The 27,958-nt window shown below is 38.8% G+C and overlaps 1 protein-coding gene across 8 annotated transcripts; it reads right to left on the bottom strand.

Annotated features, from left to right (window-relative positions):
- PCGF6 (polycomb group ring finger 6) lies at positions 1 to 27,692 on the bottom strand. 8 transcript variants are annotated; one of them, XR_014227963.1, is made up of 11 exons: positions 27,336 to 27,692; positions 25,967 to 26,066; positions 24,471 to 24,567; positions 23,814 to 23,869; positions 22,930 to 22,989; positions 22,201 to 22,309; positions 18,257 to 18,284; positions 15,033 to 15,131; positions 8,635 to 8,721; positions 3,445 to 3,603; positions 1 to 1,647 (listed from the first exon to the last, which is right to left on the bottom strand). XR_014227963.1 is itself a non-coding variant. In XM_082310021.1 (10 exons), the coding sequence occupies exons 1-10, from the start codon at positions 27,621 to 27,623 to the stop codon at positions 1,591 to 1,593; spliced, it is 981 nt and encodes a 326-aa protein (XP_082166147.1). In that variant the 5' UTR covers positions 27,624 to 27,692; the 3' UTR covers positions 1 to 1,590. The 8 variants fall into 8 exon arrangements, 6 of the variants coding, with proteins under 6 accessions (XP_082166147.1, XP_082166148.1, XP_082166145.1 ...); XR_014227964.1 differs by lacking the exon at positions 3,445 to 3,603 and adding an exon at positions 21,827 to 21,885 and having other exon boundaries at positions 1,620 to 1,647; XM_082310021.1 differs by lacking the exon at positions 3,445 to 3,603.
- Positions 27,693 to 27,958: the final 266 nt, after the last annotated feature.

The raw sequence follows: 27,958 nt of genomic DNA, 5'->3' as shown, positions 1-27,958 counted from the left end.
AAATAAAGTTTATTTTACTGTTACAATATATAATCTCTTATCAACACAACTCACAAAAGTGTTTACAAAATAATCTCATTTTCTGCTGCATTTTAAACACTACTTTTATACAAACTTTAAAGGTAAAATAGGAATTTGTAGCTAGAAACGTTTTTGTTACATTTTTTAGAAGCATCACAAGAATTACTTCAAACAAGACTTTTTTTTTTTCTTATGGTGTCATCTTCACAGACAAAACTGAACATTTATTGTAAAGACCTGAGGAAGGATTCATGAAAGCTTTCTTTAGACAAGGGATGCCAGTCCTCTTAGGTTGACAGCGAGCAAGTGCATTTGAGCTAACTTAGGTGCTCTGAAACGCCGCACAAAGGCATCTCCTCCCTCTCCCTGCACTGGCTACAGGGAAGGGAGGGAGCCTGGCGCGTAACGGTAGCTTTCATGAATCCCCACGCTGATGACGTAGTATGCAGCAAGACCGTAACACACAAAGCTCTGGTCCTTAATGCTGCACAAGAAACGGTGGAAATCTTAAACCAAACAGAAGTTGAAGTATTACAGTTGTCACAAAACCTAGTATTTTAGTACATTAAACTTAAAGTTACCTAATGTCCTCTGTGAATCTGGTAGTAACAGGCAAGTATTACATTACTCAACCCTGGTCTCCACTACAGTGCACTAACACACATTAGAAAGAGTGGAAAAAGCTACCATTTTCACTGCTGCTAGAAAGATACGTGCTAAAGTGAAAGGATTTATGCTCCTGCCAGTCGAGTCAGTTGACAGATTTTGCATGACAGCAGAATCAGGCTGACAGTGATTATTTTACACACAGCAAGCAGGTAGAAAGAGGTGCTACTTTTTCTTTTTTTCATGCATAGTTTAACCAGCTTACAGCCAGCTCATCTCCATTAAGACTAGAGATGCATGATCTACCATTTGGTATAAGCCAAACTACCAGCAAATATATTTCCAGTGCAAACAAAATTGTCTTTCTTCAAGAAAAACAACTAAATTTAATGCTACTTCTCAGAAAACAAGGCTTATCATGTGTCATTTTCTACCCATTTTAGTCTGCATTTCTAAAGTTCCCTTCCTCTTCCCAAATCACATCCGAAGACAGATGATCACAGTACACTTTTTTATTTTAGGCAAATGACTGTCTCCTCCCCAGAATAAATTATACTGCCCACTGAAGATCATCCCTGAGAGCACTGTTCTAGCTAGACACCTAGAAAGTAAGCAGTATCTCATAGCTTAGAGGAAAAAAAGGATGTTCACTCTGTGAGATCTTGTGGTTTTAGAAAGTAAAAAAAATGCAGCTACTCTGAGCATTTAAATTCCCTGAGCTGAGTGAAATTTGAAGACAGTAATTTGTAACACAAAGCATAGCAACATCTATAGCTGTACTTACAGAAGCTGTAATTTTTTACAGTGGTGAAGTCAGACGTTAAATTACAAGCATACAGCAGTTAGTGGTGGTTCCTTTTACTTGCTTCCTGTCACAGGAAATATGACGGCCTTCTTTGGTGAAAAACAGCAGTGAAGAAGCTTGATGACTGATTCTTTTGCCTTCTGATATTCTAGCAATCTTTAAGTTACAGTTAGCGGAGATACTACCAGGCCGTAGTGCAGTACAAGTAAACCATCCTAGAGAGAAGAGAAAGAAATCACGTCATCGTACCACGTCACCTTCTCCATGAGGCATTTCCGTCACCACCTGGTATGACAGTCACGGCGTGGCAGAACCTCAGCTTCACAATCTCACTCACCATTTTATATCACATCACTTCTGTATGGCAAATACAGTTTTGAAATATCAAGGCAAATAATTATAATCCCCTTTCCTCTTTGAGATGGAGAGGGTGTTAAAAAAAAAAGGTAAGATCTGGTACTTCGCTTTTATTTTAAAGTTATGATGGAATTATCTCATCTTCATACAATAGGCTCTCGTTTACAACTCATGCTGCTTTCCACTCGATACTGTGGGGCAGGAAAAAAAAGTAATCAATTAAGTACTTCCAGGGCAGCTTTTGACAGCACCTTCTAGAAGAGCCCAGACTACTACTTCACATTTATTAAGTAATGAATACAAGGGATTTAAAAAAAAAAAATCAGTCTATTAGCTTATTAAGTCATGTGTTACCTCTTCTGAGACTGCTCCACATAATAAAAAAACCTTTCACCTGTGAAACAGGACACTTCGACTCATTAGTCTTACTTACATTAGTCACTTAATTCACACAGAGCTGGTGAAAGGTCTAGCACTTAGTCTGCTTCCACCATTGATCCACTGGGAATCTGACTTGTTGCATTAGACCTATTAATATGGACAGGCTTTAATAAAAGTTTTCTTTTGAGGGCAGAACTGCATTAACCACAACTGACATGTCAGAACTTCTACCATATTTTGTTTCTGATGTTTTTGTCTGTTAACATACAGATAACCTATGCTCCAGAGAAGTTAAGAGTTCTGTGTGAGGGGGTATACCAGAACATAAAAAAAAAAAATAAATCTTTAATTAAGAAGTTAATTACAAAAAAAATAGTAACAAGACTGTCACCACTTTACAGGTTCTATATTATAATACAGTAACAGTAGAAAGTACTACGTTAGTCTAAACAGTGTTTTTAGAAAATTATATATATTCTTCCAACAATAATTTGTTACCTATGTAAAAATGCCTCTGGCTCGTTGCTGTAGCCTCAACTACTCAAAAAAAAAATCTCTGAACCATTTTGCATCAGAGGAAATTTAAGATTAAGAAATCGATCTCAAAAAGACTCAAGAGGACAGAATGTGCTTTTCCATGCCTCCACAACATGCTCTTTTTCTTCCCTTGGGAATTTTTTTGAGACGGTGCCTATCGACACCTCTATGTCCTGTCTGGAAGATGACCTCTTATTAGAAAAATACCCTTGTTTTGCCTCTAGTGCCACAAAGCTCTTTCAGCAGAAAACCACCCTAATTGCTGCTGTGTATAATTATTTTACTTTTTCCTACCATTAGTTTCTTTAACTTTGTCTGGCAGCTAAATGGTGCCACTGGAAACAAACCTACTGTTCTGGGAAAAAAAACCCAAAAGTACAGTATGTTATCTTCAAGGGAAAAAGAAAGTAGAAGAGCTATTGGGAGTTTTCAAATGTGAAAGAAAACAGATTCATAATGAAGGAGAACAGACTTGCAACAGCAATACTTTGGTCAGTTTATCCAACATGCTCATTGAGCAAGACCTGAAATTCTGCCTCTGGCTACAGATTTTGTCATTTAAAGAGGAGATTAATATTCTAAGTCAGGAAAAGAGCACACCAAAAAAGGAGCCAATAAAAGAAAAAAAATTAAAAATGTAAGGTCCTAAGAATGGCCACACCAGGGCAGACTAAAGGGCTACCTAGCCCCATGGTGAAACCCTAGATAAAAACACATGAAAAGTGCAAGTATGCTACCTCCCTATATAATTTTCCAATTTCAAAAGCCTTTCTCAGGAAGTTCCTTGAGCCCGAAGTCAAAGTAGCTTTGTAGCAAGTGTCTTCGGATGACTTTTCTTCTATAAACTTGATCTGTCACTTCTGAATCTACAAACTTCTGGCATCCACAAGTCACATCTAAGGAAAAATCAAATCCAAGTGTTTTGCATCACTGGACATGGTGATGTCATAAGATCAAGACCGAAGATCCGAAAAAAGGGATTAAAATGCAGGCACTGCGAAAAGTATTCTTTTATAAGAGCTGTCAAAACCAACCAGAAGGGTCATGTTGGAAAAAAAGGCCAGCACATTAAAACACCTCTAGAAGAGACTATGTTCAGGCTACAGCAAATATACGTGTTCCCTAACTCTACAGCTACAGGTGATACAGCTTCAGAACAGCAGCACATGTGCTCCGTGAGTCTTAAGCAGCTTCATTTTCATTTAAACAATGCTTACGATGACAAATGAGGACCTAGTGTAGGGTAGATGCCAATCAACCTTAACTTCAATGGATAGGAACAAAAAAACCCATATTTTATTCCTGTGTTATTAGTGCCAGCTCACTAACTTGCCTTCATCTTCTCAACCTGTTAATAACCAGAAATCCATTGCTAACTCCTAAAAGGATACAGGAGGAGACAGGATCTTTAACTCACTCAGTGCCTAGCATAAAGTGGGATGACTGTGTTGCAGTATGAAGACAGGATCCTGATTGTCCTCACTTCTTGTTAGGTGGAACAGGTCCTATGAAATTACTTATGAACCTCTTGGCACACAGTATGTTGTTATATGCTCACAAAGGTATACTTACTCCTTGTGCCTGTTAGCTACTTCAGTAGAGAAAATAAGACACATTCAAGTTTCCTTTTTTTTGGAGAACAGTGGTTAAAACCAGTTTTTCCTCTAGGGCAGAGTTTCTTAAAGGAAAGAAATATTTGTACAAGAAGCAAATGCTACAATGTATTCTTCGATGAATGAGTTTTCAAATGGTACATTTGGCAGTAGGACATTTAAAGAAATTATCTATCTACACAGGAAATATCTCTGTTAAACCAAAGGCCAAGCCCACTGCAATTCTTTCTGTACAAAGAGAATCTGAGAGTTAACCCAGTACTGGCACTGCTTACTCTGTAATTATTCACTTTAAGTATTACACATTTCTATATATTTTCAACTGCTTTCTCTGGATACTGTTCTTAAAAGGAATTCCAAACAGAGAATGAGCTCTCACTGCTTATTACAAATCTCAGATCAGGCTAACTCAGACATGCCCAAAAGAAAAACGAAATACGATCCCTTCTTACAGCAAAACTCTCCAGTGTTCTTTGCCACACATTTGTGAACCTGACCTAAAAAAAAAAGAAAACCCACCTGTTACACCCAACTGTAAACTTTAGAGGGGAACTGACAGACGTAAACATCATAGTATAAATACCTTTTGATGTTATAAGAGCAGCAGCAACAAAAAGTGCCCCACTTTCCAAATTCAATATCCCCACAGCAAAGAGTAAAACACTTCCATAGCAGATGTGTACTAGAGGGTCACAGTGATTAAATTAGATCACAGCTCTTACTGCCTAGCTCAGGAAAGACCAAAAAGATACAATGGCATTGGGTTACCAAAAGGTGAGAGTTACAAAGAGAGCATTATAATCTGCAAGACCTCTGTGCCAAGGGCCAGGGACATAAAGGAAGCTACTCTTTTTAGCTTTTCCCATGTGTGAGCTCATTATATCCATCAGTGATGCAGAGCTCTGAGGAGGCTGGTTTCATTCAAGTGAAAATAACTAGCAGCTTGGATCATGTTGCATTTGTGCAGCAGAGAAGAGGAAGGGAATACAGGGAAGAAATTATATTCCCATCTGGTTAATAACAAGATTCCTTCCTCAGCTACTTGATCAAACTCTTAATTACAGGCAGATCTCAATGCTTGGTAAACAAAATTGAGCCTTTTAAAATTTTCTATCAGTGTCCTTGATCTCCCCTTCCAGTGAATTCCCCAAGTTGTACACTGTTCTAAAAATTAAGCAAAGTTGCTTCTTTTTATATAAATTCTGTGCAGCAATTTTGTTCTGGTTTTGCCCTAGAGTTAGAAATCCTATTTCCAGCTAGTTAAAAAGATTCAACCAAGCACCCAATTTCAGAAATGTTAAAATATCTTGAGATCTACAAGATTAAACAAGATCTACTCATTTTTTTTTTTAGCCTTCCATCAACTACTCAGAAAGTAACATGTTAATTGTTTACATTCAACCACTAAAATTAGTTGCCTAGTTACTCCAATTAAAACAACCCAAACAGGTTACTATGGGGCCAGTATCAGGACTATTTATCTTATCATCAGATCACACTTGATCTTCCCACACTCGTTGGAAAGGAAAATAGTTATTCAGAGCAGCTAAAACCTTGCTACCTTGCACCTATAGGAGACTAATTTACTGAGGCTCTAAGGCATCACTACACATTGTTACTCAGTAGGAAAAACACCCCAACACCCAAAATCTTCACAAAACAATCTTGAGCATTTAAGAACTGTTCAGGAGTAAAAGCGCCCAAAAAAACTACAGTGATTACGGCCCAGAAAAATAAATGACACACAACATATGTTATGCTGCATTACATTGGAAGAAACTTCCAATGTAAATGCTGCCAAAGAATGCATGTTAAAATCAATGCCTTTGGCAAAGATAAGTTTATCTGCATTTTTTAAATCGCTTTTCTCTGCAAAAAGAGTAACTGCTGACATGGATGAACTTGCAAGTGAAAAATGTGATTCAGAAGAGCAGTTATTTTTCCTCCTCTAACAGTGACTGTACTCATCTAAATAAAAACCCCCAATGTTTAATCCTTTAAATGACTTTGTATTGCATAAGTAGCTACTGAAGCTATTTTCTTAGCATGAAGCCTCTACAATGAGCCTCAAAAACTGGTAAATGACAACAGCAGTTTTGAAGAGTGTTTCAGCATCCTAGTGAGAGCTGCTGGGAGCATTCCAAGCTCCAGCACTGGTTTGGAAAGGCTGGAAGGTTGCGATGGCACAAGATGCCCTTGGCGCTTAATGTAAAATCCATCAAACATTCCTCTGTAGTTGTAGTCTCACTGGGCCAGGACAATTATGCCCTTCATTGAATTTCAGGTCTTGCTGAAAAAGACACAACCCTTACTGTTTTCAGACTTGACCTATTCATCTTTTTTTTTTTCTGGATAATTATCTAAAAACGTTTTCCAAGGTTTTTTAATCCTAGAAATGCATCACCTTGATTTCTACAAACTAATGTAATGTAAGGCTATAAAACATGAAAACGTCACAATTATTTCAACATCAAAAAAGAAGCAACTGTGGTTTATTTGCAACATTCCTACTGTAACTATTTAGCATCCTAAGAGGTTTTGTAACAAAATGAAGAAAAATTAAACCTGATCTTTCAAATTCCCTGGCAAAAGTGACTGAAAGCACAAGATTTCACAAAAAGCAAAGATCTTTTTCTGTTCGTTTGCCCAAGAGAGCAGGCTTGCGAGAATTCATCACTAGCATACTGATTTTGTAATAACTAGACTTGAAACATCACTGGAGAACGTACCCCGAGACAACCGTTCTCTTTGTGGAGCTGCTGACTGGTACTTAGCCACTAAACATCAATCAGGCAGACCCAGTTCTGACAAGAAATGAAAGACACTAAACTTCAACTAGGCAGATCTGTTTCTGACAAGAAATGAAACTGATGCAGTTTTCCTTAAAGTGCTTCCCCAAGGGCATTTTTCATACATGAAAAACTTCTGTGCTAAGATGAAGTCTAAAAGCATGTACATTTGACTATACCCTGGACTGAGAAATAAATCATCCCCCGCCCTGCTCTTTACTGAAGCTTTTAGTAAAGGGCACTTCCATCACTATGTGTTGATTGCTGCATTTACTTACAATGAACTCGTTATGTTAGAAGCAAGTCTGTTACCAGTGCCGCTTCCTCCTGGTTTCTATCACCTGCTCCGCAAAGCGGGTTAGGTTACATTTTCATTTTTTCTTCATATTATTATATAAACAGATAAGACATCAAGTATGGCATTTATTCCCTTTGACTGCAGAAACTGAGGTACACAACACAAGCCTCAAAGACTTTTAGTGTCTGCCAGTGCTAGTATGAGCCACATATGCCTGCCCTGACTGCGGGATCCCTCCTAGTTACTCAGATCAGGTACAGGTGACACAAAGTCCAAGATACCTTGAAATCAGCTTTCCACTTCTTGCCCCTGACAGAGAAGCCCTCTTGTAGCATGAAAAGGCTCAGCAGGAAATTTAAATGTAAAAGATTGTGCATGTGTGTGAACAAACAAGTCAAGAGAACTGAATTTGCTACTATTTTAGCCTGCCATCTGCTTAGATTGCTTTCCAAATAAAATGCCAATCTAAATCCTGTTTTGTCCCACTCTATTAAACATTAACTTTTCAGACTTCGAAGTGTAGATTAATATACAGTTTGCCATACATCATGATTTTACATCTATATCTTACTATGCACTGAACAGACTGCTTCATTGTTTTTGCTGCACTTCTAAAATGGTGTGACCCTTCCCATTATAAAGATGCTTGAAAAGATTCCCAAGGAAATAAAAATGCTTTCTTATTTACAGAGCCAGCAGCACTTAAGACAGTAAGTTATCAACAAGAAATAGCTGGCTATACACTCATGCTGTGACCAGGACTGGTATAATATGCATCAAGCATATTAATTGCATTTATTACTCTCTTTGGTTTGTGCCCTTTTGAGCAAGTTTATTCCCCTGACCCAGTCACAAGGCTAGCCTTATTTGGGATGCTTCAATCCTTTCACTTCTTACAGAGATGCAATCGCCAGGATGGAAAACAAGGACTGTTAATTGAAAGAAAGGCTGGTATAATTTATCACTGATAAGATAGCAACTTGTTTCAGAACAGGAAAAAAGCCCCACAAAAACCTCATATCCAGAACATCATCAAACCATCAAGAACACTGTTGGCACATGGTATACTTCTCAACTCTATTTACAATATAAAAGACATTTTGCATAAGCTGGAGAGATTTTCTAAGTGACTTCTTCAGACAAGTTGGTGCTACCTGATAGCTTAAGAAAGACAACTTCTGTTTTAAAAAAGGAAACCTGGAACAAAGCCCCAGCTGCCACACATACCTGTACTGCACTCTCTCCTATGGCTTGACGAATTTCCCTCAGTGTCTGGTAGTGTTCTAGCAGGTGATCACCACATATTATGTCTACCTGTGAAAGAACACAAACATGGTCAAGTTCAACCTACCTTTGGACTAGCAAAACAGTATCTAAGCCCTTTAAGTTTGATTAGAAGAGTTCCAATTCTAGGATGTTAGACACTAAAGCCATCTTTACCTTTGTTGTCCAAATGTATTTAGCATGCATAGCACTATTGCACTGCCCTAATGCCTCCCACCCCACGCCCCTGATGTGCGGCTCACTTCTGGAACAGAGAGGACAGTTTATTGTTTCACTCCCAGTTTGGTGTGCCCGCTGAAAAAAGCTGTTTAGTAATAACTGTGATGAATTAAATGAGAATTTAGATCATGTATTAAAACAATCCCACAAACATCCAGAGTCATTTATCAGTTGCAAAAGAAGGCAAGTTGTTTGTGTTGCTGTCAGAAAATGAGCCATTGCTAGCCTCATTCTTATCTTGAGTGAGAAAACATGTGAGTAAGTCTGCTTAATACGACCGTTTGGAAGAAGTGTTTCAATAGAAAAGAACAGCTCACTGTATGCCACTGTCAGCAATTACTTCACACAGTCCTTCAAAATGCAATCAATACTTCTGTGATGCAAGTAAAGGGCGTACTCAGCAATTCTAAGCGACGTCCTCTACTGCAGCTAAACTATGTCAATGATGTCTGCAATTCCGGAGGAGGCACTTTTGTTAAGTAACTGCCCACAAAAACAGTAATTTTGGGGGAAAAAAAAAAAAAAGGAATCATAATGAGGTATTCTGCATTTCTTGTCTTGACTATTATGAAAAATAAGCTTCTTTATAAAGTTAATATGAATTTACTGTGCATAATGGAAATCCAGTCTCTAACACTGCAAATCAGAGCAGCTAACACAGCACTGTTTCTCTCTCAGCTGCAGCTTGGTTACAGTTTCCTTACGAGCAATTTCTAGATATGGAAACGAGAGGGCTCTCATCTATGAATTACAATGACAAAACCTCAAAATTACAGTTAAGAGCATTGACAATGAGCTGTCCCACAGCTTTCTGCAAGGAAAATGTCTAAGCTCTGCCACTGCAGTAGTCGGGGAGCATACTGCAATATCATTACGTATTCTCTTACGTGGTCACTTTCCACTACAGGATGCACTCTGTGCTTCAGCTATTCAATCCCCCCTGGATTTATGCTCTTCTGCATGCTGACCCACTATCTTTCTCTTGTTCTTCATTAAAAGATTTAGGAAGATTTATGCCTCATGCTGGCAGATAGCGTTCTGAGAATCAGGAACACAGGAATTCTGCTCCTTAGAGGATCAAAAAGGGCTAATTTACTTCACCATCTGTACACTATGAGAACTATGTAGAATACTCTGTTCACATTAGGTTGAATTTTAACGTGCAAAAGATGTAAAATCCTTAGTGTTACTTCTGCTTTAAGCTTCTAGGAGGAAACCAGCAAGTGAAAATTAACCTGGACATAACATTAAATATTGATTAGATATTGATCCATATATACACACACGTATACATTTAACACCAACACTTGATGTATTTAGAACCTGAAAGAAATGTATTTTTTTTTCTTTTTGAAAGCTGGTTACAGTTATTTCTGCTGTTTCCCATGCATTCTAGCCTCTACAGTTATTACTGCAGGAGGACAGATGTCTGCTTTGCTTTCCAGTGATACATGAGTTTAATTACTTTTGCTTTATAAGCTTACTTTTCTGATTTTTATACCATAAGGCACTGAAAACTCAATCCTGCTCCCACTGAAACATATATACATACACTTTTAATATATTCTACAGAAACAGAAAATCTAATTTATTTGCCCAATATAGAATGCAAACAGACATACTGAAAACTGCTGACAATTTTTCAAAACAGAATCAGAATGCCTGTTTGAAAATATCCCACTGTCGATCCTACTGCTCCAGTTTCAAATGGTAGTCATTAAAGATCCAGTGTCTTCTAATAAATTGAGAAGAGTTTTTCACATTTACCAGTTAGAGTGCTCTGAATACCAAAGGCCTAATTTCCTCATTCCAGCACTGAAGCCTGAATTTCTGCCTGCAAATTGCTATGCTAGGATTCATTCTATAAGGATAAGAGAATAAAACATACAATGAAAAAAAAAAAAAAAATCACAGTTCATTGTCAAAGTCAGTTGCGAAATGTGTCTCAGAGGAATCCTTGTGCTATACGGGAATTAATATATTCCATTACAAAAAAGGCAGCAGCAACACAAGTGCTACGAATTTACTACAATTTCGACTGACTGGTAAAATTGAAGCCAACTAGTACTGATAGCTAGTGAGAGAGCAGTAAATATAGTTTGACCTTTTGCTGAAAGGAAACATGAAGGTGTAGCTGCTGAATACTCAGTCACTTCCATTAAAATTCTTATTAAAATAAAGTAGCCTTTCCATCATGCCATTTATTTTCTTTAGGTGGTATGTTTGCTATTAGAGCTAGTTCTCTAAAAGCCACAGTAACAGACAATTATAAATTAATACACACCAACCAAGACAGAGATAAAAATGAAAAACTTTCATGTAAGGGACATCCCACATAAGATTCACCCCAAGGGGGAATTTGGCCCAGAAAGCAGTAGACCTCAATCAATAGTTTCTATGACAACCCATACTATCCAGGGAAGGACAAGGAAAACACGGTTTTAGAGACTGACGAGCATGTGAGCTAGTTATTCAAAAAGCTGGCAAAGCTTTCCATTTCCTCTAGCTGCTATTTACTTTTCAAAGGTACCAGATACTTCTATTCCAGGGTCTGAGACTGGCATAAAGAAACTGCATAAACAACTACACTGTATGAGCACAGACTTTCTTCCAATCTTTCCCCAGACTGCAGTTTACACATATTTTGAGGAATGCACGTCCGATTATGGAACATTTCTATTCTATAAGCTACATTAATGCATTCAGACCAGTCGAGCCACAAGGCTTTCAGCAGTCTCTCCCGTCCTTACAGAATGAATGGCAAGAAGGAATCATGCCGCTGCAGGATGACCTCAAAGGAAATAACACTTTAAAGAAAACTTCTCATTTTCTTCCCACCCTTCAGCAGAACACAGATGTGCATCAGATGTCGAAGCCAAGTACCCAATGGATTCCAAACACTATAGCCTGTATTTAGCTCAAATTAAATAATACCTACTTAGCTATTACTAGCAATTCCAGTTGCTTAAAAATTATTTTCACAACCCCCGCAACAAATTCCAGCAACAATATTCAAGAGATATCTTGGAATTAGAAATCTATATAAACACATACAGAAAATTAATTGCTGCCCAAAGCACAGAGATCAAAACAAAGCACCAGAAAGAGTCAACTACAGTCTGTCAGCTCAAGGGGTAGATAAAAATAAATGAAGCCTTAACCTTTCAGGTAATCCAGGAAATTTGAATCATAACCCATTTGCAAACTCAAATACAAAAGTCTGAAAATAATCTGAGGCCTCAGACCAGGAAAAAAGAACAAGGCAGTGTCTTCAAAACCGATTTTTAGACTTTTATATATACTGTCAAAAGAGTCAGATGGCTTATTTCACATTTTCATTAACATCAATCCAACCCACTTGTGCACATCAGTGAAAAAGGGCAAATATTAGCTAATATTCCACACGAACAAATTAAGTCAAAGAGGTCCAAGTACAGTCAGTAGTTCAGGAGAATGGGTAACATGCTTTCTATCACTTCGTCACTGAATCAGCTCTAAAAGGGAACAAGTAAAACATTCTCAAATAATATTTTTGCAGACTGTCAAACTAAGCTGATATTCAGAAGGAACTGACTGCGTTCACAAAATAACCACACCTAGTGTCCTTACTGGAAGTTTCAACAACGAAACCAAGGACGCAATTGATACACTGAGGAGAGAAAGGAGGGAAGACTCCGTTCCCTCCTTAGAGTTACATCTTTAAGTCCCAGGTAAGGCACAATTAAACGCTGTGGCAGTAAGTTTTCTGTAGATAAATGTGAGAAAAAAATACCACGAATGCAGTGCATTTTAGCTCAATAGTGCCTGAAACGTGTTTCTGAAAGAAATTTCCTAGCTTCCCAAGGCAATCTATTTCTTGCACTCTAGTCCCAAGTTGAGCGCACCAAACTCGTGACGTTTTATATAAAAATTGATTATTTTAGGTAATGAAGAACTGAAGAAAGTTAGAAATCAAGACTAAAGAAGTAACATTAAAAAGAAATCTTGTTGTCCTAAGTTAGTATCTACTTCTTTAATACTTTGGGGAAGCCTACAGAAAATGAACCACTGCAGTCCTCAACTCTCTCCCAAATTTCTATAGCAAACTAAAAAAGCAGCCAAACACCCTCTACATTTATATTCTTTGCACATATGGTTTACAACCTATTTCCCTAAAATCTTCTGCCTGTGCTAATTTATATTCAGGTTCTCCCTAATTTTGTTTTACAGTTTCTGTTTCATTAGCCATACTGGGAAGTTGGAGGAAGACATGATTCATCAGGCTTATTAATCTTCAATGACTTATCTGACATCTCTTTCACTTTCTGCATGTTTGCTAACAAACCATCAGCTTCAGTTCTGCATACTACAACAAGAAGGTGACAGCTCAGTACATACACTCCTTTAATCTTAAGTCCCCATGTGACAAAGAAATGATCAGGATAGGAAAAATACTTCCTGCTTCATTTCCCTAATTTCCTAATCTTTTAAAAATAAGCCTGAATATCTTTAAGAAATCAGTCATGATTTGCGGCATGAAAATCAACTACAGGTTTCCAGTGACCAAAAAAAAAACAAAAAAAAAACTCACTGGGGGAAAGAAAAAAAAAAAGCGAGCAGATCAGTTAAGAAGGGGGGAAAAAAAAAAAAAGGCAGCCAAAGGATCTGACTGTAGAAGAAAGCAGATTTAACATTTCTTCCAGACAGGCAGGGCTTGCATGGAAGAGACCAAGAGATTGTAACTAGCCAATGATTGCGCCTTACTCCAGAATGACAAACTGGATACTAGCAGAGGTAAAAGTGACTGGGTCAGCATCAAGCAACATCTTGAGAAAGGAAGTCTATGAAATCATCACCTATTGAGAGACAGTAACATTTACCCACTAACACTGGATCAAATCCTGTCTGGTGACATGCATGCAGAAAGTAACTATTGGGGGGGGGGGGGGGGGAGTTCTCAACTTATCTCTATTAGATGATCTCAAGATTGCAAAATCTGAAAGACATCCAACACACAGGCCTAGCTTGATTTTGAAAGATGGGTAACTGCAGTTTCCATCACAGATGCTCAGTGTTCCTGAAAATTGAGATTCTGATGTACTAAAGAAAACCCAAACAAATAAAACAATTCCTTCCCCTCAAACAAACAACAACTCAATTAATGCAAGAAGTTTCTCTAGCCTCATTTTGAGTATACTTTTATTTGTTCAGAACATCAAGTCACCACCACCTGAAAGTTAGAGACTCTCACTGAGAGGAAACCAGCAAATGAAAACACATTACTTCCTCAGAATGATGAATAATTTGTAACTGATTTGCTTTGCCACCACTGAAAAGGTAAGCAGCATGCATAAACAATCATTACTGAGGCACACAGTCATGCTGCATTGTCTCAGACAGTTACTGCTGTATGAAAACAGAGCCTGAACTCCAAAGCCAGCACTTAACTTCCACTACTCGCCTATTCACATCAGTATCAGCTTGATTTACCAATAATTGACAGTTTTAAGAATCATTTACACATTATGGAACTCCTGCACCTTCTCAACTGAAGGGTTGCTGAAATATATTGAAGAATTGAAAACTGGTTTTGACAAGCAATTCCTACCAAAATGATTGAGAAATATTAAGTTAAATTCTTTTGTACCATATTCTGCTCCTTTAAATTCTTATTTGGAGGCACGTGCCTACATTTGCATTCATACCTCTCATTGCAACACATCCATCCACAGTTATTCTTTCTTAGCCCTTGTCTGCTTCTTCAACATTCAATTAAATTTTACTGTTATGCAGCTCCTACCTGTCTCTGCCTTCATATCCTCCCACACTCGCACACTTTCCTGTCTATATACCCAGTTTTATCTTTGAAACAGCAGTATCTTTTGGTTTTGAATTTCATCTGCTGAAATATTACATGGCACTTTAGAAACTCTATACAAATAATAAAGTATTACAATGAAAATTTAAACATGTTGCAAATGAGTTGGGAAAGTTGTTCCTCGTGGATCATTTCAAACACTTCATTTTTTAATCCTTACTGCATTAAAAAACCTGACTGTAATGAACAATGGAAATGTTCTGTCTGAAGTGCAGGCATGACATCGATCACAGTGAACTTGTAAGTGACACTACAAGTGGCATACCTGACAAGTAGGGTCCAGATCCATTTTTCTTCTAAGGAATTTCTCCACATGTCCAATTGTTGCCTCCCCTGAAACACGTACAAACTTCTTTTCCAAAGGCTGCAAAGAATAAATGTAAGATTTTAAGACAATGTACATTTTCAGCCATCATCCCTTGTAAACCCCAAACCCAAGTGAAAGCCCAATAACAGAGGGAGACATTTTAAATTTCTGATCTACTTCCAGATTATCTCACAGGGAAAGGACTAAACATGTATTAAGACTCCAGGTTCAAACTTCCCACTGTTTAAAACAACATTTAAAAATAGCCAACTACTGACTTCAATCCTATTTCACTATTAAGTACTGGAGAATGACATTTGCTGCTAATTCCGCATAGAAGTTAGTATTACACAGCATTTTAAGAACTTCTCCTCCCACAAGCATTTACTCATCAGAAGCACACGAACTATTTCCTAAAGTTTCTTTATTTTCCCCAAATCAGGCTTGTGTACCAAACATGATTCAGATAATTAAACCATGTCATTTTATAATGCAAGGAGCTTAAATCCTTTAGCATTCTAGAAGTATTATGCTTGGGCTGGAATCAACTTAATAGTCCATGAAATTCCAGAATCAATTAAAATATACTACTATGCAGAACACAAGGGCAAGACTGGTCTGAAATCTTTTTGTATCATTTCTAAATACTTTCACAGCAAGGACTGCAATGACAAGATATTTGTTAAGCCAGCCTCAAAAATTTTAATGGGCTTCTCTTCTACGGATAAAATTTTAAAACAGCTGACTGGTGATGTGGGCAGCTAAGCGAAGAGGCACAAAGGCACAGCAGATGACTGCATTCAGTGTGATAAATGGATTACCTTTTATGTCAATTAATTGGATTTTTATGTTGACTTCTGAACAGCTGTGATTTACTATCCAGGTTCATCATATTCTTTCAATTTGAAAGAAGGGTCAGAAGGTCATGGACTACCCTTGAATTCAATAATGAATTTAAATATGTATCCATGATAACCGTGGTTTTGGAACAATAGTTTCATTTATTCATGTACGAGAGCTAGAAATGACAGTCAGACCTGATCTAGGGAACCATGCTGCTGCAAGCTTGATGATGCTGAATTTATGCTTGCTGCATGTATAAATCACAGTTTATGGCCACAGACCTTGTAACCTGTTCTCTCCCCACAATTCCCACTTGAAAAAACCTCTTGGTCATGAAATGGAACAAAAAAGCATGAAGATAAAGTGTAGTGAAGAAATTAAGGATAGAAAGGAAGAAGAGAGAGAGTGAACTGGGGGGTTAACATACAGCAAGGAATTTGAAAATGCTGTAGAAAAATACCAGTTGGAAGATGTTGTATGTCTTAAAACTCACATAGATGATATAGAAGTCAAAACATGCACATAAGCTGAGTGGCACTTTAGTCTACAGACAGGAGGATTATTTGCAGCACAGAACTATTCACTGTGAGTAATGGTGGGCAGCCTTTCATCTTCAGCATCCTCAGAACACTAGAGTTAAAGTGAGCAGGAATATTTATCGCTTAAAAAAGGAGGGAGGGGGAACCCAAAAAACACATACACACACAAAAAAAATCCCTTTCCTAAATCACAAGCACTCCTTAGTAATGTTCAAACTAATTACCTTTTTTAAAAAGCAAAACTACTCACATTGGAATGAAATGTTTCAGAGGAAGTAAGCATCTGACAAAAATTTTGATATTCCAACATGTAAGTTAATAAAATGGTTGAACTGCCCTACAGTCGTTCTTGTGTGGCCCAAAATGAACAGGATTAAAAAACAAAGCAGAAAGAAGGGCAAATATGAGACAGGAAGGATGGGAGACCATACAAGGGCAAGAAGATGAAAAAAATAGTGCAAAATGTAAGGGTAAAAAGAAGAAAAAATGCTGGGTAGGTGTGGGGTGTAACAGATGAAGAAAACTGACCGCAGACATTTTCAAGAACAAGGTCCCCCTTGTACAGATTAATTTTGTTTTACGAAACTATACTCATATTTCAACTCTTTGTGAATATGCTTATTTCTGTATTTAAAGTTTGAAATTGCCTCCTAAGCTCTGCCATAACAAACGTAATTACTATTAAAAATAGTATGAATAACTGCAACCAAATCTAACAGTTCAGATTTGTGCCTGAAAATATATTGATTAGAAATCAAACCAACTGAAAACATGAAGGAAATTAGTAAAATGGTACAACCAGGACAATTCATATTTAAGTTACTAACATGCTTTTCTCTCAAATTCTTCAAAAGTAAAATTTTCCTGCTAACCGTACCAGTTAGGTGTCTCATATTCTATTATTCTGTGCCATTCCATCTTTTGAGTCATATGATTCCAATACAATGAAAGATTAAACGCAACATATACTGAGTAATTTTAAATTACATCTCCTTCTTGACCTTGAATAGAGTCTTGTTTTCTAAATGTTTAGCCAAAATACTGGAATGACACACTCTAAGCATCTCTAACTACAGCATATGATATCCTGAAGGCAGCAAAAAATGTGCAGTTGCTCTATGAAGTTGTACCGAAGGAGCTCAGTAAGAAGATCTGTATTGGAAGAAGAGCCATATTCTTTAGCAAGAATCGGGAATGCTATTTCTTGTTTAGCAGAATAGCCACTGTTCAGACAACAAACGTTGTTAGCGAAGGGATGCAGAAAAGAATAAGCTTTCTGCTGGCTAAGAAAGTGTATTGTGCTGCCTAGACAATTCGTATTTTTTTTCGTTATATGTTTACACACATGGCAATTTATTATACTATTTTATACCTCAGGCTACGCTTCCTCTGAATAACCTATGCAAGCCCTCCACTACAGTTAGAGAATCTTCAAAAAACAGTATTTTAGACAATGTCTACACCTTTGTTTAGGATTCGAATAAAAGCCATAGTAGCGCACCTTTTGGAGAGAGATGCAAGAATAACAAGCTAGAGCCACCTAGGTGAAGTTACATCAGTATCATTCCCATTCTCCCACCAAAACTTCAATTCTGTAGCCTCAGAAGCATTCTTTTCCTATTCTGTGATGCTATACAAGGATAGGTGTGAAAGTACTCTGTTATCCAAGGTTGGTTATTACTATGCTGCTGAAAGTTCAGGCTGCACTCAGTGTAAGAAAAACAAACTACATTAAATACATTCAGGTTATACATATTTCTGAAGTAAATAGTAAGAGAAAAATTCAAATCACATCTGCACCTTAAAATTCCCTGTGCCTTCGTTAGCTCTGAAAAACAAGAGAAAGTAAACACAATCAATATTGCTAAGGTTAACAGTTATTAACACCCTCAAGCTCTTTATTATAATAGCGACTTACTGATTTAGTAGTCTGGCATATCAAGCCTTTTTTCTGAATCAGGCTCTTCCTTTCATTAACCTCTAATACATGAAATAATAGTAGACCAAATTTATGTATCTTTTTCTCCTACCCTTTATTTGGTACTCCATTTTTCTTGTGAATTCAGCTATTTATGGCTTTAAGGTTTGTCTACATGAAATGGAAAAAAAAAAACAACACAGCCTAAAGCCATTTTTAAATACAACATAACATTCGTTTTCATAGCAATAGGTTGTAATATTAATGCTGCTTAAACAACCATACTTCACCATCCTTGATATTTGGAACTTTAACAGACAGCACCTAAGAAGTTGCTGACAGAAAATGCCCAACCACCGAAGAAGCTTTCTGGGCCAGTTGTTGGCCTTCCAGACTATTTATCTCACAGGATTAATGCTAATGCTATCCAGGAACTCAGGAAAGCAGCAGGTGTTTCTCCAGAAGGTGAAATACACACAAAGATGGCAAATGACCAAATTCCCAGCTGGTTTCAACAGCGGTTCATTGATTTGCACAGTCTGAGCACGTGATCTACTACAGATCATCTATACGCCACACCTCCATCTTGTAGTGCAATGTATAAATTTCTCAATTAGTTAAGCCCAATTCATGACATTTCACTACTCTTGCATGGCATTAGCAAGTACGTACATGTGAGAGGAAAAAATGCAGCATTTTGTTGCACTGGAGAGGGCAAAAATCAAACATCACTATAAATCAACTATACTTCCTTTGACCATTTGATATAGCAAATAAATGTATTTGTAATGCTTGTGCAGACCACACATTAGCATGGCACTTCAAGTTACTGTAACTTATCTCCACCTCTAAATATGTACCAGCTATCAGACAGAGTTAAATAAAACTATCATCAAATTCTGCCACTGAAATAAAATTTAAAGTTACTAAGAAGCAAACATAGAAAAGCTTTTCCACTACAGCTGTCATTTTCTTCGATACAGTTCCACAACCACAGCAGACTAGATAATATACTCTAAAGACACAATATAGACAGTCAGACTTTCAAATTTGTTCTAGCTAGTCCAATCTACTCCAAGTTTTCTTTATCCAAAGAGCATTCTTAGTCTCTCATCGCCAAGAAAAGCTCTTTGATTTTGACCCTTGAAGGGGAAAACATATTAACCCTTAAACATATAAAGTATAAAAAAAGATCAAAGGTTGAAAAAGTCACTAAAATAAATTGCAAAGTAGATGCTGTTAAGCCATCATCCTTTTATTGTTAGAAACATTCTGTGCTTCCCTCCACATAAGTAACAAAACCACAGTGGACAGTTGTACATAGTATAGATGGTATTTGCACAGTATTACCTGCTTTGCTGCCAACACTGGAATGGAAGCTTGAAATAAAACTACCAGAAAAACAAATACAACAACACAGATTCAAAAGTCATTTTGTTTCACAGACAGGCAGATACACGTTTACTAGTTTTGAGGTCTAAGCTGCCTGACATCTTCCTCTTGCTCTGAAAAAAGGAAAACAAACCTGCTGAGAATCGCGGGAGAGGAGAGGGGAAGGGGGCGGGGGGCTAGTAACCAGGAGACTTTCACAGTGGAGATCTAAACCGAAGTACTTGCACTACAGTGAGTTCAAACTGTATCTAATCCTGCCGTCAAGACAATCTAAGGAAGCTTTCCTATAGAGTCACCAAGTGTTCCAACCTGAAAGGGACATCCTTGGAACTAAAATCTAATTCCTGTTTTTAAAGTAATTTTACAGTGAAATTACCATTGAGAAAGATGCGGGGCTGTTGGTATAAAAGCATGCTCCCTCTGCCACCTGCTGGGCCAGCCCAGCAGTGGCCGGGACCCATCACGGGTCCCAGAACGAGCATCCTTCAAACTCCTATCTCGATGTTAACTTAATGAAACACAGTCACAGCCAAGGCAATAAAATAACTGCATATTTTCCTAACATTCCTAACCCAACATAAATGTAAGGTAAATAGCATTATATTTACTCTTTTCTAGTGAGATTTTAGTCAAAGAATTCTACCTTATATCTGTATTTATCCATTTAATCACATTTTACCCCATGGGGTAAAAAGCATGCCTGAGCACCAGGTCACTGGGACCCTGTAATAATTACATCATGTGTTTTATACCACATTCATTAAAGGGAAAAAAGCCTTTATAAGTACAATTACAAACTATATTTAAATTAAGTTTTGAGTGTACAATACACAATGGTCACAGGCTGAACAGCTACATAATGTCTTTGCTTTCCTCTCCTGTTCAACACATGGCTCTTGGCTTTATGACAAACCTGCTCTTAATGCAGAAGCATTAATTTCCTTGGTCTCATTTCTTCAACACAGGAATGTATTTCCATACCATCCTACTCAGCAGAATAGCAGTATAACGCCTTGTTTAAAAAGAGGAACCTGAGACAGACTGTGCTGAAAGGTAACCAAGAACAGCAAGTGCCCAATTTGGGACAGCCAAGATTGGATTTGTCTGCAGAGCACTTGATACCACAGTTTTAGTCATGGCTCCCACTGCTTTCAGCTGTGCTTGTGAGCATTCAGCACTTCTACAAGTCAGGCGTAAAGAAAATGAACACTGAAATTAAGTCAGGTATGTGGATTCACAAGGACATTCTATAGCACAGTCAGGCATTGTTCCCTAGACGTTTATCTCTAAGACCTTCTCTCTTCTTCCTCCAGCCCACTCCTCATCCATTTAAAGAAATAAGGAAGCTACACGATGGGCAACACAAAAATAAAGCCAACAAAACAAAAAAACCACACACCACCACCTACCTGACCAAAATTTACCCATGGAGGAAATTTGTTCTGTACTCTGAATAAAGTGAGACACAGTGGAGACACTGGACATAACACAGAAAAAGACTAGGACATGATGTCTGCAAAGAGTGAGGTTGAATCAAGAATTGCTGTTAGAATTTCCAAATTTCTGAGAGCTTGATTTTACATCATTTGTGTAACAGTCTGCTATGATTACTTATTGGAGTTCTCTGAACATTTTGTTCAGACAAAGTCAGGCCAAAACCAGACACAATCTGGGTAGAGGCGTAAGAGTTGCACAAAAGTCAAGCCGCTTCCCCCCGCCAATTGAGGTTCTGCACTGTGGGGTGCTAGCAGAGTAGTTACAGCTTTCAGTCTTTTCTCAATTACCTTCTCTCAGTCACTAACATATAAATCTGCATATGGCCAAAGCAATACAATTTCCCCTTCTTGTGTTCCTGAAAACAACTCAAGTGTTTGGGTGATATTTCCTCCCACAATCCATAGCTAAAGGTGACGCCTAGTACAAAAACTTCATCATAATTCATTAAAGTCTGGGAAACTGTTAGGCAAGCTTAATAGTAGACCACATTATTACCCCCACCTATAACATTTAAAGGAACACTACTCTTGCTGCCCAGGTTGTAGCTGCGGTCCCCGAGTTACCTGAGCAAGACATGGCACAGTCAGCATTAACGGTACTGCCACCTACAGGGACTAAGGAACTGTAAGAGACAGGTATTTCATCATTCAGTTTACTGAAACTACACTACTTCGTTAAAAATAAAATATACACATGTAAGTTTTAAAACTACACTTTTTAGGAAGCTATTTTGACCTTACACATTTAATTATCTGCATCATCTAGCTATGCACAGTTGGCTGTCACTATTGCGCTGTGAGTTAAAATCAGTTCCCCATTGCTATTTGAGATGGAGGAAATGCACACTCAATGAAAACTAAAGAGGCAGTAATGGTCCAACACACACAAGCAGCACCCTCGCGTCAGCCACTTGCTTTTACATTTGCCCACAACTCACCCAATGAACTCCAGAAGTATGGAGATGTCAAGTTCTGGTGGGATCCGGAACACGGAGCCCAGAACTTTTCGAGGTCTTCCTCTGCTCACTGGAACTGGCTGTGGGACAGCTAAAATATTCAAATAGCCAAAATGCATACACAACTTGAAATAAAAGCAGCATAAGACACTAACATGCGCCAAGCGAAACAAATGAGCTCATAAGGAAAAAGAGCGCATGCAATTCATCCTGTTTTTTTTTATGACTGAATCAGCTCTTTATACATTTCATGTTGCGTATATGAACCAGCATTTTACTAGCTTTCAGCGTGGCACCTCTCCGAAGAGCTGTTTATTTGATAGTAAGACAAAAAAATAATTAGAATAACCCCTCATCTGTCAACAGACTTTGAAGTTCTTGTTTTTACTCCTTTGTAATGTCTATTATTTATTAGGGGCCAGAAAATAAAATTAACGCACTTTTTATATATATTTCCTGGTTTTAAGCAAAATATAATCTGTTTGGAAAAAATCCAACCACAATCTGGGTTTAAATGCTGCCAGATACATCTTCTATTCTTGTAATTTGAGAACCATGACAAGTCACAGTTATCAGACAACCAAGAATCCCATATTTCCAATACTACATATCTTCTTCAGTTGCGAGCTAATACTTCAAGGAAAGCCCTTAAGAATAAATGCTATACTAAATATTTCCTTAACAGTGTCCTCTAAAGTGATTACAGCTCACCTGGTTTGGGCACTTCTAATCCTCTTTCTTTATAGAAGTCATGCATTTGCTTTTTCTCTCCTGAAAAAAACCACAGAATACAGAACAGATAGGAATGTTATTTCAGATGCTGAGAATATCCATATAGTTTCCAATGATCAGAACAGTAAAAACATTCCAAGTTCCTACAGACCTTCACCATCCCTAGCATTCCATATGAGGCTGGGACACTTAAGATACCCAGAATAAGAGTTTGTTAGTAAAAACTGGGAAGAAATCAGAGAAACTGGCCATAATCATACCAAAATAGCTGCAAAAACTAGTACCCTTCTGGCTGTCACGACTCTCTTTTTATACCATCTATAGGCTGTCATGACTGTATTTTTATACCATCTATAGTCCATATATATCCACTAGATGCGTGTATTTCACCCAGTTCACCCAGGTGGACACTGTGCAGATTCATTGGCTCCCCAAGTTCAAGGTAAATGACATGTGACAGTGAACACATCTAAAATCAGAAAAATATACGTGGCAGCGAGGAAAAAATAAAAGCATTTGAGAGAATCAGTCTTACCAACTTTTTTTCAACTGAGGCAAGTGCATGTATTAGAATGATATTTTCTGTACCTACACAAAAATATGAGACATGACTATGAAATACTATCTGGATGTTTATCCGGATACAGTGACACCTGTGTTTCATGAGACAGGGTATATAGTGTTACCCATAATACCATTTAGCAGCCAGAAAGATGCCAGTTGGCACAACTAATTCATTAAGATTTATAACCAAACATTACAAAACTATTTTAAAGAGCCCAGCGTAGAAACAGGGCTTTGAATTACTCTGTTTTCTGTTCAGTCTTTTCAGTCTCCAGTGGTAATAAAATAAAGGGACTTACTTTCCTCCAAATTAACAACTAATTTATAGACTATGTCTTGCAGTTGCCGGTCCAGCCTATTAAAGAGAAAAAAAAAATGAAAGCGTCTTTGGTGCAATACAGAATGGTTTTCATTAAATTGTAACAAGAGATGCCAAATACAGCATTGAAATGTGACGTACATAAAGAGAAAAGTGACAGAGCAGCAACTGCATATCTGCTTAAATTTGTGTCCTGACAGCAGGGCTCCAACAGAAGCAGCCATGCAAAGTTAAAGGCACCACCCCCTTCAAGAATTCATGAACAGTTCGAGAAACAAAAACTCAGTTTTCAGAGTTAATAAGTATATCATGCCAACAAAGCTTTGTCTAAAAGGAAATAAAAGCAAATAGTTAAGATTTCATATCACCTGTAACACTAAGCAAATGCATAAAAATACCCAGGGTGGGGGGTAAGAAACCGTAGAAAGGGATACAAGCTAGATAAAACAAGAAATTGCGTATTTTTATTTTCACTATTGAGATGAAGCTTACATAAACAAGGAACACAATGCGTTTCTTGTAACTGTTCCCTCATTTGAAACAGGAAAGCACTACAAGTCTGTAGAACAAAACATTTAAAAGCAAGCACCAAAACTTGGAAAAAAATATACCTGTAAAAATGACGTGAACTTATTACCTGATATTATAAAGGGGCTGTGTCTGATGTACAACAATATTGCATTTTGGACATCTGTTGCTATAGTAGAAGTGTCTCACTATGCAGCTTTTACAAACTGTAAAGAAAAGAAACCCCATGAAAGTCACATGTCCATTATACAATACCATCTGTTTAAGCAAGAGGAGCGATTACACCCAGACTTCTCAGCTAAAATTTGTCGGAGACAAAGCGAAGCAAGTCTTTCAACTTTAAAACTCAAGTGAACAGCAGCTCTCTGCCTGTACAGGATACAACACTCTTGAATATTCAATAATCCTAACCCAATTGATGCAACAGCAGGTGTTCAATATTGTAACTGTGTTACCCAGAACAAGAGTAGAGCTAAGACGACAGAATACTGACTGCTGCAGACAAAAGGTTTGCTGAAAAGCACCCTACAAGCAGTTTCAGTAGAAAAACCAAGGTAAGAAATTATAATTCTGCCATTCTCATTGTATTGTACACGTATTTTAAAAATTTGGAAGGAAAGCTAATGAGTAGAAATATCTAGAACAAATAACTTACTACTGAATCAGCTCCACATCAGCCTGAACACACCAAACTTTTCCACAACATTTACCAGGAAACTTCTAAGAGATCACCAGAGTTGCACTTGCAACATTATGCTGTCCTTACTAACAGCTGTGCGTTTTCCTAAATTACAAACTGCTCTGAATATGGCGTAGATCAAACTAGTAGCAGTGCCCAATTTAAAAAAAAAAGGGGGGGGAGGGGGGACAGGGGCAAGATTTTCCTCTATGTAGCTTTAGCTGTTGGAAGGACTAGGAAGTTGAGATAAGAATCATTCAGGATTCAGGTGGGAACATGGGTGTGGCTGAAAGAGCCAGCTTCTCAGAAAGGGTTTTATTAGCTTTGAGAGAAAATAGTTCAGTCAGCAATGGAAAAAACTGTTAACACAACACAAGAATTGAGGGGGAAAAATAACAAGACAAGAACACTGAAATCAGTTTTTTATTATCCATCTACTTCTATTCATCAGGCTATAGAATAACTGTTCCATGGGTGCATATAACCATTTCTGTATCTGAACCACTATTTCCACACAGCCACTTACTGAGTTTTGGGAACTTACGAACTCGTATCAGCAACAGTTTAGGAAACTCTCTAGTCCATTATGTGCAGGATCACTCAACTTTCTTTTCTCAGTTACATACTGAGATTCCTAAAGCCTACTTAAAAAAAAAAAAAAAGGTATATAGTAGCTCTGGTTTTGTTTTACTTGGGCTTTCTCTTTCCCCACATCTTCTTCCCTCTTAACCTGGGAAATTAAGCTGACTTCATGATTGATCGATTTCATTATTTTCTGATGCTTAAAATATCTGCAAATATATTTTCCTTAAGGAACAGAATAAACACAAGACACATTCACATAAAACAGAGAATTATCTTTGTGAAGCTAGAACATCTCAACAGCTAATTTTTGTTTGAATTTGCAACTAAACTCTGATACTTACAGGTGTGCAGACATTCTGTAATAGTTGTAGCATCAATAAAGTAACCTTTGCAGATGGAACACAGGATGTAAGGGGTCAACTCTGCGAGGTTTATCATACGCTACAAACAAAGACAGTTTTCAAGAGTTTGAATACACAGGCTAAGCCATGAAATTTCCTGATTGCAGCTTCCAAAATATCACAGCCTTAAACCATGAAAAAAAATCGGGATTAACATGCTACAGAAATGGGTTTTCCTAAGAGGTCAATCATTCCTCCCATACAGCTCTTTTCTAAAGGCCTTCAGCTAATCTTCTGAATTAACCTTTTTGTGAATGGAAATCCAATTTGTTTAATGAATCATATCTGAAAAGCAAACTCTAAACAACCCTTTTGGAAAAAGTTCTTTTGGAAAAACTCTTTAATGTCAGATAATAACAACTCAGAATATCAAATAATCAGCAATCTTGAAGTGGATACTAGTAGCAAATAATATCATTATTTGAAAATGCTCAGCAAGCGTGTTGGGGCCCCCAATCAAGACATATAACTACTGCCACCTCTTGTTTCTGCACACGGTTAGGGACTATACAAATACATACTGATGCCAAGACTGAAATTTCACTGCTCTGAAGTGTGGTTATGAAGTACATTTATCAGGAATGCGTACAAGTAGCTTCACAACAATTTTCCTGTCAGAAATCCGCTATTTTGAAAAATAACAAATTTATTCTATAGCAATGATCCGAGACCTGACAAAGGTAACACGTTAGATTTTTATATTCCGTTTCCTTTAGTCTCAAAGCCAGACTGAGGGGCTTTCTTCCCTCAATGCCACCATTCATTTCGCCCACATGCCACAGCTCACCACCCTCAGCTACGCCAAGAGTTTGTACGCGCTTCATTTAAATGAGACGGATAAAATGAACTTGGGCGATAATAAAAAGCCTAGTAGCATTCGGCTTACGTTGCCTAAGCAGGGGTCCAGATTGGCACCTGGAAGTTTTCAGAAGTCCCCAAAAGCGTGTAAGTTGAAGTCCGCTGCTCACAGGACCTGCCTGAAAGCCGGACTCCTGCAGACGCCCGGCCTCACCTGAAGACGCTGCGTTTCACACCCAGCCGCCTCCCCACGCTCACACCCGCGCCCTCCTCTCGCAGCCGCCCCCGCCGTGCCCCGCTCGGGGCCGCCCCCGCCACCCCGGCCCCGCCACAGGCCCCGGCCGCCCCGCCATTTGCGGCGGTAGGGAGCGCGCGCCCCCACCGCCAGCCGCACGCGCCCCCACCGGCGGCGCGGGGCACGCCGGGAGCGGGGCCTGGCGCGCGACGGAGCCGTTGGCGGCCGGTGCGTGCCCTCGCCTCGGAGGACGCTCCCCGCCCCCCCCGCCCTCACCTCCCGGTCGTCGTCCGAGTCGAGCTCCCCGTCGTCCGTCCCGAACCGAGCCCCGGGGTCTCCCTCGAGCTCCTCTTCTTCCATCTCCTCTTCCTCGTCGTCTTCGTCGTCGTCCTCATCGCCGCTGGACTCCGAGCGGCTCCGCTCGAACTCGAAGGGGAGGGAGCGCGACCCCGAACAGCTGGGAGCCCCCTCCATCTCCTGGTCCTCATCGGCCGGGCCCGCGCCCGCTCCATCCCCGCCCGACAGCCCCGACACCACAGAGCCAACGTCCACCTCCGTGTCCATGGCTCGGGGTGGGGGCGGGGACCGGGGCACACGCGGGACCGGCTGCTGGCCGCCCGCGGGGGGCGGCGGGAGCGGTAGTCCGCCGGCCCGGCCCGCCTGGGGCGCGTGCGCGGCGGCGCCGCAGGGCACGCCGGGAGATGTAGTTTTAGCGGACACGTGACCCCGCCATTGCGCATGCGCCGGGGCTCAACCGGCCGGCGATTTTTATACCCTGCAGCTTGCTTGTCTTACAGTTTTTTTTTACACTCGTCGCTCCTCCAGCTAAGAATTAAGTGACTCGCTAATGAAACACAGTGTCCTGGTTTCAGCTGGGGTAGAGTTAATTTTCTTCTTAG

This window comes from Platalea leucorodia (assembly GCF_965183815.1).
Source record: "Platalea leucorodia genome assembly, chromosome: 4".
NCBI lineage: Eukaryota > Metazoa > Chordata > Aves > Pelecaniformes > Threskiornithidae > Platalea > Platalea leucorodia.
This window is presented reverse-complemented; position numbering and strand designations above follow the sequence as displayed.